The sequence below is a fragment of the Zea mays genome, chromosome 2 (genome assembly GCF_902167145.1).
Source record: "Zea mays cultivar B73 chromosome 2, Zm-B73-REFERENCE-NAM-5.0, whole genome shotgun sequence".
Classification (NCBI taxonomy): domain Eukaryota; kingdom Viridiplantae; phylum Streptophyta; class Magnoliopsida; order Poales; family Poaceae; genus Zea; species Zea mays.
Window position 1 is genome coordinate 191,650,977 of NC_050097.1, and position 14,798 is coordinate 191,665,774.

General features: G+C 49.0%; 1 protein-coding gene across 1 annotated transcript; it reads right to left on the bottom strand.

Moving 5' to 3' along the window:
• Positions 1–535: 535 nt before the first annotated feature.
• On the bottom strand, positions 536–2,179 carry LOC100276018 (uncharacterized). Its single transcript, NM_001149910.2, has 2 exons — positions 1,451–2,179; positions 536–1,053 (listed from the first exon to the last, which is right to left on the bottom strand). Exons 1-2 carry the CDS (start codon positions 1,868–1,870, stop codon positions 1,018–1,020), a joined length of 456 nt encoding a protein of 151 aa, NP_001143382.1. The 5' UTR covers positions 1,871–2,179; the 3' UTR covers positions 536–1,017.
• Between the last annotated feature and the right edge of the window lie 12,619 nt (positions 2,180–14,798).

Genomic DNA, 14,798 nt, shown 5'->3' on the forward strand with positions numbered 1-14,798 from the left:
CAACACGCTTTCCATTCTTGTTTGAATCTTTGGCGACGAGCACGCGCACCACTGCTTTGATCACATGCCCGGCAGCTAGTACACAGTACGTGGAGTACTTACATTACAGCAGCGATAATAATAATACTAGAAATGAGCACACCCTTAATTAGTACGGGAGAAACATAGTGTTGTGTAACTAACTAATCGACGCCATTCAGAGCCATGTAATAGTAGTTTTGCAGATTTTTTTTAAAATTAAAAACATCATATTTCCTGCGAAATTCAGGACATGCATACATAATCTCCATTGGACGACTCAAAAGCTAGATACTACTACTCATGATTAGCCACCAATATAATGCATGACCTGATGAGGCCAGGGCGGCTGTGCCAAAAGCAGACAAGCATGGGAACAGCTAAACAACACGTACACCAGCAGGGACCACGCCATGTGAAAGGGGGAGAAAGCACTGCATTCAACCGGCCCGGCCCGGCCCCTTTCAAAACACCAGAGATATACTAGTAGATAGGCACGGCACACAGCAAGCGGAGAGTTAATTTCACTACTACTGCTACACTACACGCGACGACCATTACAATAATGCAAAGCATGAAACATCCATCATTATCCATGCATGGTTGGATACATGATACATCTAGCTACTCGACACGAACGAATTACTGCCGTACGTGAAACAAATGGTCAAAATTCCCTTATACACCCAGGATAAATTAAAGAGAGGAAACAAGCTGCGGCCGGCAATAAAGAGGTAAAGAGGAAATGCGCATTGGTGGTGTGAGCCACCGCCATAGACGTACGTACGCGCGCGCGTCTTCGTATGTGTGTGGTTTCCTCATCTCCCGTAGGCTAAGCCAATGACATGATGATCGACATCGAGAGGTACAGATCAGCTAGCTCGATGCCAAACAGCCAGAGCGCGCTGAAAGATACACTTCGATGGCCACGCCTAACAATGCAATATATTTCACCCGCTCACAAGTCACAGCTGAATCTGATATATATCCTGCGGCTTTTCAGTCTCTCGTGCTTCCCTGCTGCCCTCCGAGATCCTGCGAATGTTGCATACACACATTGGTGTCAACTAACTCTCAGCTGCCATTGATTGTAATGGAATGTAAGAAATATGTGCAATATGGCGCTCTGTACTGTTAGGTAAGTTCAGCTACCAGCTAATATTAGCATGAAGAAATTAAATCTTGGATATCGGATGCAGCAAGCAAGTACTCTATTATTCCCAGAGCTGCAGGTAGTTTTAACTTTCAACGACGATTCAGAAAACGCCAACAACGACGGTGGCAACAACAGGCCAACAGAGGGGTAACGTACGGGACAATGCACTATACCCAGATCGAGTGGCACTAGCTAGCTACTTGGACTGACGGATTCGAGGAATTGTGGACCAAGGTCCAAGATATATCCGAGACGATGTTAGTGTTATTGACCTACCATATGGGCGTCGGCGGACGTGCCGGCGGCGGCGTCGGCGGCGGCCTGCTTCTTGGGCGCCTTCTTCAGCCCGAGCAGCTCCTTCCACCGGATGTTCGGCGCGCGGGGCACGCGGCCGTGGCGCTCGTCGGCGCGCAGCTCCTCGCGCAGCGTCACGGGCCGCGCGCCGCCGCCTGCCTGCTGCGGCGCCTCCCTCAGCGGCAGGAGCCGGCCCTTGGAGAAGAGCTGGTCGGCGGCCATCATCGGGTGGCTGCCGACGGAGAACTCGAAGTCGGCGTCCCCCGGCCCCGCCGCGCCCCCGCGCGCGGCCGCCGGGGGCGGCGGCTCCACGGCGAAGTCGCTGGAGAAGGACATGCGCGGCGCCATGAAGGGCGGCGCGGCCTGGTGCTGCTCTGGATTGTACATGTTAACACATGACATGCATCATCGCCACGCACGCGCGCTCGCTAGCTGGTTTTTTTTCCCTCTCCGTCGTCCTCTCTCTCTCTCTAGCTAGCTAGCTCCCACCTCTGAGCTCTTGTTTGCCCGTTCGTTATCAAGCTTTGAGATCAGAGAGCGGAGCTAGAGCTAGCTGGCTAGAACACACTGGTGGTGGTGGCTCTGAGGCTTTGTGAGATTGAGCTGCTAGCGGAGCAAGCTCAGCTCGTGTAGCCACTGGCTAGTTGGTGTACTTGTGACTAGTGTGTGATGGCTATGAGTGGAGCAAGCTCAGATATCTCTCGAGGTCGTGGAGTGAAGGGGTTGGTCCGGGGCGGGGCACGATATATATTGGGAAACCGACTGCGACTGGGTAGGACGACGACCGTAGGTCGTAGGACTAGGAGGGAAAGCAAGCAGCGAGCGTGGGCGCGGCCGGACGGATGGGCAACCGCGCGACAAAGCCGCGAATGCATGGGATGATGGTGGACGAACGGGCCGACGGAACGGACGAGCGGGGCCTCGCCGGATGCGGCGGTTTGGATGCACGCGAAATGTGCGCGCGTGGACGCACGCGAGGGTAGCATCTAGATCTGCCGTATAGGCATTGGCGCTGTGAGATTTTTTTTCCCCTGTGTTGTTTGGATGTTCAGGCAGGGAACTGGATGAGATGACGATCAGCTAGCTAAAAGTAATGCATGCATTAGCTCTTCCTACACTGCTACACATGCTTCTTTGGAGGGTTGTTGCCGGTGCCGGGTAACAAAATGAAAGTATTTTATGAATCATGGCACATTGTCGCTCGACGCTTCGGTCGCGTTAAGACTTAGGTTGCCCCGTTTATTTTATTTTCTCCAAAAACAATAGATATATATAGAGACACGCGCTTACCTGGACTTAGAGCATCTCCAAGAGACTTTTCATTTTTTTCTCTCTATTTGGCTATCTATTTACGTTTTCATAAAGATTACACTCTATATCTGCATCTCAGTCCAACAGATTATCTATCTAGTTTGCCTAGTCAGGTGGCTAGCCAAATTTAGCTAGTGAGAGAGCCAATTTAGAGAGACAGATAGCTTGCGAGTCAGATAGCTAGTCTGTTGGAGATTTATTTTGCTATTGAGTAGCCAAAATTTGGTTTAACGAGTTATTTAGCTAGTCTATTGGAGATGCTCTTAAATTGCTAAACGGTGGGACTAAAACAGGAACTAAATCACTTTTGTCCATAATCCTTTAACAGATGACTAAAAGAGACTAAATCATATTAATTTCACTTTTTGCATCTCGTTTATTTCAGTTGTACTAATGTTCGGAGATTGTTAAAGGGCATTAGGGCATGTATAACCCAGAGCCCTTGGAACGGTTTTCCAATACAAGAGATAGTTAAGACACTTTATGATACATCCCTAAGCCTCTAGATAATAAATGTAGTCAAAACACAGTATGTATAGAGAGTCGTGTAGATACGAATTCTTCGCGAAGAACCCTTGGGTTTCCTCGGTTTTCCCATTGAGCATTAGAGCATCTCAACGACGGCATTCACTCATTGATTCTTGGAGCTTGCTCCTAGCCGAGGTGTGACATTCCCCTTGAGCTACAAGATTGTTGTGGCCTTGGTCTGTTGTAAGTTACCCTCATTCATAGTCAAATCCCTCTCATAATAAGAGCAAAAGCTCTTAGCTTGAGATCGAGGAAGGGTGTGTGACCCTTGGCCTTTGTAGCTCTCCTCAACAACGTGGAGGTAGGCAATTAAGATTTTGTGGTGAGATGAACCACGAGATAAAAATTTTGTCCAAACCCGTACCCGTGGGTTTTATCTTCAATTAATATGGTAGTTCTTCTTATAATCATTAAGTATTGAGATCATGGTCCAAAACTTATGTGATGAACAACGAGTTAATGATTTGGTATATAAATTATTAGTAGAGAGAACGAATAAATCAAATGTATCCTATAACAAACAGTACCCATGTCGTTTTCATATAGCAAACCCAAGCCCGTGGCTACTGACGACCGACCAGCATGTCTGCATTTGTCCGAACAACGTCTTCGCTGAAACCAAGCGCTTGCTGTCATTCATGCCGCCGTACACTACGGCTCGGCTTAAATGATCCCCCAGCTGCTGGTCGCATATATTTTCTCGCTCTGCTTGTCTCGACGCGAGCACAGCGCCCTGCCAAGATGTCGAAGAGATCCTGAGCAGCAATCGAGCAAAACGATGATCAGGGTCAGAGAGGGGTTAATGGATTTGAGCACTCTACGACGACTACACGCTGAGAAAGGCTCGTCGAGAGCCAGGACAAGACGACGGCACATGCCCGTTTCCTTTGGGCAAGTGGCCGGGAGCGCACCGTAGCTATATGCTATAGCTCCCGGCCGGCCGGATGCAGCAGCACTCTCCATCCATGCATGCATGGCTGGTCGCCTTTTCGATCGGTTTATCAATGTACGCGTGCCCTTGTGCGCCTGATAAGGACGTAGCCACGGCTTTCGTTGCATAGTATTTTACGGGCAAACCACATTATTAAAGCGAAACAGCCGGACTAGCTAATCACGTTCCACCTACATGATGAGTGGCTCAAAAGGAGGGTTGGGTTGGGCAATTAATGGGAATCCTGCGTCGCGACAATTTGAGTGCTGGCTCTACTGGAGGTACTGTTCTGCTAACTGCTTCATGTGTGTGTATCGCTTTGGCTCCAAGAATGGTTAAAATTAAACGCGGCTGTAGATGTACTGTACGCTGCCTGGGAAGTGGCAAGGACCTTGTAGAGAGTCTAGGTAGACTGAGAGAGAGAGAGAGAGAGATAGGGGGACGGGTTGACTGGGGTTTGACTGGGCTCATGCATGCATGCAGGGGGTAATTAAGCTGGCGACGGGGACAGGTCGAAAAGACCACGTGATCCGCCACCGAGGGTACGCGCGCGCGCGGTACTCGCTCCCGCCTGCGGCGCGGCCTTCCCGTCCATCGGCGTGGGAAAAGACGGCCATTATATTTGCGCAGTGCAGCCTTGCGCGGTCTGCTCCGGCCGTTGCTGGTTGCTGCTGCTGCTTCAGCAATGAAACTTTTGCAGACCGGCGACGGGGAGGATGGTGTGATCGTCGTATATGAAGATGCCGATACGGTTCCGTCAATCAAATATGTGCAGCTCAGATGCATGGAGTGAGGATGTCGTCCATCGCTTAGCTTGTTGGTATTTGCCCGGTGGTCATTTTGGTGTCTATCCATCAGTGTTGTGTGCTAGCTGGAGGAAGGGTGCCACGTACGATCAGTGCTCCGTATACGCATTCTGACCGGTGCTCTTGAAATGTCGTCCCTACTGTTGTATATGAAAGGCGCGCGGCACCAGTAGAGGAGCACTGTTGGGTAGTATATATATGTACTATTCCCGATTCGGTCCGTGGCATCAGGCAGCACTGTAGCAGACTAGCAGGCAAGGCATGCGCATCCGAATGTATTACGGAGTGTTATGCACATAGTAACATTTTGTACTGCGTACCCTCGGGTTCTGGGGTTTCTCAGTCTCACGTGACTTTTAGGGCAGCCGGTGTGGAGTGTGGACGCGGACAACGTGGCTATAGTGAACTTGTCTGTCGCCGACCAGGACAATTACTGCTACTCTGGGATACATCGCCTCAAGCAACTAAATAAACAAGGCAACTAGTAATGAAAACTCTATAACTATTGTTTGCATGTCATACGTCGACTAGTTAGTTGCCCGTGTATATATAGGCAGACATTGTTTAAATGATATAGTTATTCAAATACGATCTAAACCCATATACGGAGTATTAGGTTAGTATGAATGGCGAGATATATATGTGGTGTATGATCAAACAAGATAAAGTTTTTTTCTCTTGCTTTTTTCACACTCGCGAGAATAGGAACGGTGGGGGAGGAGATACTATACTATAAATAACCAAATGGGTTGTGTCTAATGGGCCGGCCTAAGGGACGACACATTTAATCAGGGCCGAAAACAGAGGGGTCGTAGTCACTGGACGCTAGCACTTTTTCCTGTTAAACCTATATATTCTAGACGTAAATGTGCAAAGAGCGATACACTATCGACCAGTCTCGTTTAGATTGTTAAACTAATGTTTCAATTACTTATCGAATACTCCATCCGTTTCAAAATAGTATTTGCTTTATCTCTTGATTTTTATGTTTATATTCAACTAGATGATGATTAATTGTAGCATCCCAGATTTTCAACCCGAGGTTTGGAACCCTAATCCAAACCCCCCTATTTATCTATCCCTAATCTGCCCTAGGTCTTCTCATCATATGCATACACTTTATTTGATTAGAAGCCCCTCACTTAGATTATATTTTTTTAGCACCTAAGATTATCTAGTTAATTAATTGTTCAAAAGAAAAAGGATATAAAAATAGAAATAGAAATTTGGGGGAAAAAGAGAGAAACCCTTCTCTCCCTCTGGCTGGGCTGATTCCCAGCCCACACCCGCGACCACTCCCCCCCCCCTCGCGCTCGCGACTTCTCCCCTCTTGGCCCACCTCCGGCCCACTACGCGCGCGCGACCACTCCCGCTGACACGCCGTCCCCACTCGTCAGTCGCCTCCCCCTCGCTCGCGCCCGCGCACCGCTGACAGCCTGACCCTGCCAGTCAGCCACCCCATCCCCTCGCCGCGTACGACTTCGCCGCGGTCACCTCGACCACCGTCCTCTCTCCCACCCCATCCCCTCGCCGCACAGGGAAGTTTGGCACCGCCTCGTCCTCACCGCTGTGACCGCGTCCTTGCACGGCACCGCCCCGTCGTGCGGTCTCGTCGCCGCCGCTGTGCGGCATTCACTCCGTCGCTGTGCAACCTCACCGGCGTCCGCCTAGCTCCGCCGCTCCCCTCCCCTCGGGTACCTATAAAAGGATCGCCCCGAGCACCTCTTTGCCCCGCACCGGCCTCAGCCACTCATCTCCCCCTCGCCCGAGCTCAATCACGCTAGCGCCGTCGTCTTCCTCCACTCCGGTAAGCCCCTCCCCCTCTCTTCCCTCCCCCTTTGATTGTTCAGCGAACAATTAGCTAGGATCATCAGTTTCGCCACACCACCGCGAGCATGGAACATCACTCCCCTGCCCCCGATCCCCGCACGAACCTCACCGGCGACGACTCCCGCCGCGGAGCTCTGCCACTTCCCCGCGGTCAGCCCCCTCCCAGCCTCCTCTGGCAAAATTGGACCCTCCCCTAAGCTCGCCAGCCCCTCCTCATGCTAGGGTGTCTGCCCGATGCCCAAGAACCGGGTCGCCGGCGGCGACTCGCCGTCGAGCCCACCGGCGGCGGGGTTTCTCCCCGCGGTCGGCCGGTTCGCCCCGCCCCATCAGCCGTTGGCGCCGTCTCCCCCTCCCGCTCTCCCTGACGCGTGGGCCCCATGAAAACGGCGTCGTCCCTCGCGCGCCCGCGTCGTTTTCCGCCGTGGGCCGTGGCTGGATCGGCGCGCTCGCGCACGCGCTCGCCCCTGCGCCCGACTGGGCCAGATTTCGCCCCCTGGCCCACCAGAGCCAAAAACCTTTTTCTTTTTTCTTTTCCCTCCTTTTTTCTCCTTTAGTTATTTATATCTCAATATTTTATGTACCAAAAATTATCAAAACACTTTCTAGGTCACATAAAATGATAATGTTAGAATTTGACACACTCCACTCAGTAAACCACTGTTGATGTATTGTTTATTGCCTGTTTTACTAGAAGAAGCGGGGACCGTCGATCCAGAACCCATAACCCCGGAAGAAGGGCAGGAGCCCGACCTCCCGGAGATAAACCTTTTGTGCCAGGAAAGCTTCGACGAAGGCAAGTTCATCCTTACCTTGTTGCATAAATTACCTATTCTTTCTACCACTACCTAGGCCGGGATTACAGGGTGGAATATTTGCATTGTGAGCAGAGAGATAGCCCGCATTAACATACATATTTTGAATACAAAATGTGGGATGGGAAAAAGGGCAGTGTGTTTCTTCAAACGAGGCTCTTTAAAAAATGTGCGATGAAGGGTATTCACCCTCATCACCTTGTGAGTGGGATGATCAGGGACTCCCTGGTTTAGGGGAGGGCCTAAGGTGTTGGCTCAGTTGGTTTAGGCGTGAGCAGAAGGATTGTCCCCTCATATAAGGACCGATTTGTCATCTTTCACTACCTGTACTCATAAATAGTACAACCACTCGAGACTGTGTGGGCAGTCACTCAATCCGAACTCGTACGGTCCAACCCCCGGGTTATGAAGGCTGGGGAGCACCAGGAGGATAAGGAGGGGGAATGGTTTGTCCGGTTTGGACATGGCGGTGGCCTGACTCCTTGCGGTATAACCGTTAAGGTTAGGACGTGCGAGGAGAGAAAGAGATTCGGCATTCGGGTCTCATGGCGGTGAGATCGCAGAAACCGGACTAGTGGGTAAAGTGTACCCCTCTGCGCAGAGTTGAAACCTATTCGAATAGTCCGTGTCCACTAGTATGGACGAGTCTGGTGTGTTATGACAATTAATGTTTTACAACCTCCGTGAACAGGGAAATGTGTGTGTAAGTGCGTATTGAAAAAGAAAACAAGGCCACGGGAGCGGGAAGCTCAGTGGTGGTTGAGTTTTGTGTTATTTTATTTCCTTGGGAAAAACCCTACATAAACTGCCTTTCTCTGAGAAAAAGAAGAGTGACTTCAACTCCACCATATAAAGCATGTATGATATAGGTCTTTTTCTCTTTACGGGAGCGGGATGGGCATGCGGAATACCTAGTGTATTCACCCAGATTTATTTATGTTTTTCAGTAGCCGAAGACTTCTTTTCTGCTATGCTTGATTGAGAGGGATGTGTCTGCACCCAGTTCTGCCTGTAGTTTGGGCTAGTGTACCTTCTACTGCGCTTTATATTCTGGCTCTCTCGAACTTATACCCCGGTATTGTAATAACCTTTATTTTAACTCTGTACTATTTGAAGTAAGGAATGTGGTTACTAGCCTCCTGGGACTAGTAATTGTATCACATTTGAGTCCCAAAGGATCGGGACGCTTCAGGTGGTATCAGAGCCATAGGACTGGTCGTAGGTCGCAGCCCTGACCTTAAAAGTTGCCTTAAAAGAAAATACCTCTTACCCCAAGAAAAATCTTCTCTCCTTTCTCCGATATTAACAGACCCTTCTTTTCCTATTCCATATGGAAGACTCTCTGGTCATTAGGACATCCTACTACTCAGAGGTGGAGGGGTTCCCACATCTGTTGCGAAGTTGTGTGCTTCGCATGGGGATCCGCAAGAAGCCAGAATATGTCTGGAAGGAATATCTCGAGAATGGAATGGAGAAGTGCTCTATGGCAGTCTACCTGGGAGAGAGCCGAAACTACCCGAACCACCCGTCTATCCAAGTCACTTTCACTTGACACCGCTTCCCAGATACTTGCCAAAATGTTGCCCGAAAAGCCCTCCGATAGCTATGCCAGAACTACAGCAGAGTAGTCTTTGAAACCTCCCTTCGCTACTTTCCACCCAGCAACAAAAATACCCCCGCCTGGAGGAAAAGACTTCAGGCCCTGTCAGGGAGAGACCCTACCGAGGATGACCCCACCATCGTCTACATGGCTGGATACCTCCACACTCTCGATAACCAATATGATGACCTTGCCTCCCACTGCACTCACCTAAACTCCCGGGTGGAAAGCCTGGAGCAACAAGTCAGGGAACTTACAAGGGAAAAGGCGTCCCTTCAAGAGAGTCTCGAGATAGCGGAAGGCGAGGAAACCAACACCTGTGAGGCCTACCGAACCCTGAAGATGGATTACGACAAGAAGCTAAAGAAGCTCGCCCCCGCAAAGAAAATCCGCAAGAAGACCAGAAGCCAAGGATGCCAGACTGAGCAGAAAGAAGAAGCCCCTCTAGCCCTACCTCCTACCAGGATAGAGAACTCGTCCGACACCGAGGAAATGTCCCTAGCTAGCCTTGATGACCTTCTCAAGGAATTTGGGGACACTTTAGAGAAGGAGTTCGTGAATACCCTAGATAGCACTCGCGTGTAATGAACTTGTGGTAGCTGTATGCTGTAATGAACTTATGTAATGAATAAAGTAACTTGTTAAAAAAATTGGCATGTGCATGGTAGTAACTCTTTTCCCCTGGTAGATGGCTTCGGATAAAACCACGCCTACCGCCTCCGGGATTGGAGCAGGGTTTCCCCTAGGAGCAGAAGGAGAAGCTGGCGGAGAAGGGAGTGAGACCCACCTCCCCGCACCTCCGGAACTACCACTATATTTGGCCCAAGTTCTAGCCAATCAAACCCAACTCATTGAAGTCCTCACTAGAAGTCTGGAGAACCAGCGCCCAGGTGGTGGAAGACCATAGGACAGGATGGGAGAATTTCTGAGACTCAAGCCTCCCACGTTCGCTGGATCCAGCAATCCCCTCGATGCCGAAGACTGGCTGTGCACGATCAAGAGGAAATTGGAAGCCATCGGATGCCCCGAAAATCAGCGAGTTCAATTGGCTGCTCATCAACTTTCTGGGATAGCCCTAGTGAAAGGGAATTAGGCTTACACCTAGTCCCTAATTACTTTTGGTGGTTGAAGTGCCCAACACAAATAATTGGACTAACTAGTTTGCCCAAGTGTATAGATTATACAGGTGTAAAAGGTTCACACTCAGCCAATACAAAGACCAAGTTTTGGATTCAACAAAAGAGCAAAGGGCCAACCGAAGGCAACTCTGGTCTGGCACACCGGACTGTCCGGTGTGCCACCGGACAGTGTCCGGTGCACCACCGGACATGTCCGGTGCACCAGAGGACTCCAGCTCCAACTCGCCACCTTCGGGAATTTCCAGAGGCACTCGCGCTATAATTCACCGGACTGTCCGGTGTACACCGGACAGTGTCCGGTGCGCCAAGAAGGAGCAGCCTCAGGAACTCGCCAGCTTCGGGAATCTCCAACGGCTAGTCCACTATAATTCACCGGACTGTCCGGTGTGCACCGGACTGTCCGGTGCTTCTCCGGAGCAACGGCTAACTCGCGCCAACGGCTACCTGCAGAGCATTAATTGCGCGCGCAGCGCGCGCAGAAGTCAGGCGCGCCCATACTGGCACACCGGACAGTAAACAGTACGTGTCCGGTGTGCACCGGACACCCAGGCGGGCCCACAAGTCAGAAGCTCCAACGGTCAGAATCCAACGGCAGTGATGACGTGGCGGGGGCACCGGACATGTCCGGTGTGCACCGGACTGTCCGGTGCGCCATCGAGCAGACAGCCTCCCAACGGCCACATTTGGTGGTTGGGGCTATAAATACCCCAACCACCCCACCATTCATTGCATCCAAGTTTTCCACTTCCCAACTACTACAAGAGCTCTAGCATTCAATTCTAGACACACCAAAGAGATCAAATCCTCTCCAATTCCACTCAAGCCCTTAGTGACTAGCGAGAGAGATTTGCCGTGTTCTTTTGAGCTCTTGCGCTTGGATCGCTTTCTTTCTTTCTCACTTGTTCTTGTGATCAAAACTCAATTGTAACCAAGGCAAGAGGCACCAATTGTGTGGTGGCCCTTGCGGGGAAGTTTTGTTCCCGTTTGATTGAGGAGAAGAAAAGCTCACTCGGTCCGAGGGACCGTTTGAGAGAGGGAAGGGTTGAAAGAGACCCGACCTTTGTGGCCTCCTCAACGGGGAGTAGGTTTGCGAGAACCGAACCTCGGTAAAACAAATCCGCGTGTCATACTCTTCATTTGCTTGCGATTTGTTTTGCGCCCTCTCTCGCGGACTCGTTTATATTTCTAACGCTAACCCGGCTTGTAGTTGTGTTTATATTTGTAAATTTCAGTTTCGCCCTATTCACCCCCCCCCTCAAGGCGACTTTCAATTGGTATCAGAGCCCGGTGCTTCATTAGAGCCTAACCGCTCGAAGTGATGTCGGGAGATCACGCCAAGAAGGAGATGGAGACCGGCGAAAAGCCCACTACAAGCCATGGGAGCACTTCATCGGAAGAGTCCCGCACCAAGAGGAGGGAGAAGAAGAAGAGCTCCTCCAACAAAGGGAAGGAGAAGAAATCTTCCTCTCACCACAAAGAGAAGAAGGAAAAATCTTCTTCCCACAAGCCGCATCGAAGCGGAGATAAGCAAAAGAGGATGAGGAAAGTGGTCTACTACGAGACCGACACTTCATCAACATCGACCTCCGACTCCGATGCACCCTCCGTAACTTCTAAACGCCAAGAGCGTAAGAAGTTTAGTAAGATCCCCCTACACTACCCTCGCATTTCTAAACATGCACCTTTACTTTCCGTCCCATTAGGCAAACCACCAACTTTTGATGGTGAAGATTATGCTAGGTGGAGTGATTTAATGCGATTTCATCTAACCTCACTCCACAAAAGTATATGGGATGTTGTTGAGTTTGGTGCACAGGTACCATCGGTAGGGGATAAAGACTATGATGAGGATGAGGTGGCCCAAATCGAGCACTTCAACTCTCAAGCGACAACAATACTCCTCGCCTCACTAAGTAGAGAGGAGTATAACAAAGTTCAAGGGTTGAAGAGTGCCAAGGAAGTTTGGGATGTGCTCAAAACCGCGCATGAGGGAGACGAGCTCACAAAGATCACCAAGCGGGAAACAATCGAGGGGGAGCTCGGTCGGTTCCGGCTTCGCAAAGGGGAGGAGCCACAACACATGTACAACCGGCTCAAGACCTTGGTGAACCAAGTGCGCAACCTCGGGAGCGTAAAATGGGATGACCATGAAGTGGTTAAGGTTATTCTAAGATCTCTTATTTTCCTTAACCCTACTCAAGTTCAATTAATTCGTGGTAATCCTAGATATACTAAAATGACCCACGAGGAAGTAATCGGGCATTTTGTAAGTTTTGAGTGCATGATCGAAGGCTCGAGGAAGATCAACGAGCTTGATGATCCATCTACATCCGAAGCTCAACCCGTCGCATTCAAGGCGACGGAAGAAAAGAAGGAGGAGTCTACCCCAAGTCGACAACCTATAGACGCCTCCAAGCTTGACAATGAGGAAATGGCGCTCGTCATCAAGAGCTTCCGCCAAATCCTCAAGCAAAGGAGAGGGAAAGACTACAAGTCCCGCTCCAAGAAAGTTTGCTACAAGTGTGGTAAGCCCGGTCACTTTATTGCAAAATGTCCATTATCAAGTGACAGTGACAGGGATAATGACAAGAAGGGCAAGAGGAGAGAAAAGAAGAAGTACTAGAAAAAGAAGGGCGGCGATGCCCATGTTTGTCGGGAATGGGATTCCGACGAAAGCTCAAGCGACTCCTCCGACGACGAGGACGCCGCCAACATCGCCGTCACCAAGGGACTCCTCTTCCCAAACATCGGCCACAAGTGCCTCATGGCAAAGGACGGCAAACGGAAGAAGGTTAAATCTAACTCCTCCACTAAATATGAGTCTTCTAGTGATGATAATGCTAGTGATGAGGAGGATAATTTGCGTACCCTTTTTGCCAACCTCAACATGCAACAAAAGGAAAAACTTAATGAATTGTTTAGTGCCATCCATGAAAAGGATGATCTCTTGGACACCCAAGAGGACTTCCTTATTAAAGAAAATAAGAAGCATGTTAAGGTTAAAAATGCTTATGCTCTAGAAGTAGAAAAATGTGAAAAATTATCTAGTGAGCTAAGCACTTGCCGTAAAATGATTGACAACCTTAGGAATGAAAATGCTAGTTTAAATGCTAAGGTTGATTCACATGTTTGCAATGTTTCAACTTCCAATCCTAGAGATAATATTGATGATTCGCTTGCTAGGATTGAAGAATTGAACATTTCTCTTGCTAGCCTTAGAATAGAAAATGAAAATTTAATTGCTAAGGCTAAAGATTTTGATGTTTGCAAAGTTACAATTTCTGATCTTAGAGATAAAAATGATATTCTTCATGCTAAGATTGTTGAACTTAATTCTTGCAAACCATCTACATCTACCATTGAGCATGTCACTATTTGTACTAGATGTAGAGATGTTGATGTTAATGCTATCCATGATCATATGGCTTTAATTAAACAACAAAATGATCATATAGCTAAATTAGATGCTAAAATTGCCGAGCATAACTTAGAGAATGAAAAATTTAAATTTGCTAGAAGTATGCTCTATAATGGGAGACGCCCTGGCATCAAGGATGGCATTGGCTTCCAAAGGGGAGACAATGTCAAACTTAATGCCCCTCCTAAAAGATTGTCTAATTTTTTAAAGGGCAAGGCTCCCATGCCTCAGGATAACGAGGGTTACATTTTGTACCCTGCCGGTTATCCTGAGAGCAAAATTAGGAGAATTCATTCTAGGAAGTCTCACTCTGGCCCTAATCATGCTTTCATGTATAAGGGTGAGACATCTAGCTCTAGGCAACCAACCCGTGCTAAGTTGCCTAGAAAGAAAACTCCTAGTGCATCAAATGATCATAACATTTCATTTAAAACTTTTGATGCATCTTATGTTTTAACTAACAAATCCGGCAAGGTAGTTGCCAAATATGTTGGGGGCAAGCACAAGGGTTCAAAGACTTGTGTTTGGGTGCCCAAAGTTCTTGTGTCTAATGCCAAAGGACCCAAAACCATTTGGGTACCTAAAATCAAGAACTAAACTTGTTTTGTAGGTTTATGCATCCGGGGGCTCAAGTTGGATCATCGACAGCGGGTGCACGAACCACATGACAGGGGAGAAGAAAATGTTCTCCTCCTACGAGAAAAACCAAGATCCCCAACGAGCTATCACATTCGGGGATGGAAATTAAGGTTTGGTCAAAGGTCTTGGTAAAATTGCTATATCTCCTGACCATTCCATTTCCAATGTTTTTCTTGTTGATTCTTTAGATTACAATTTGCTTTCCGTATCTCAATTATGTCAAATGGGCTACAACTGTCTATTCACTGATGTAGGTGTCACTGTCTTTAGAAGAAGTGATGATTCAATAGCATTTAAGGGAGTGTTAAAGGGTCAG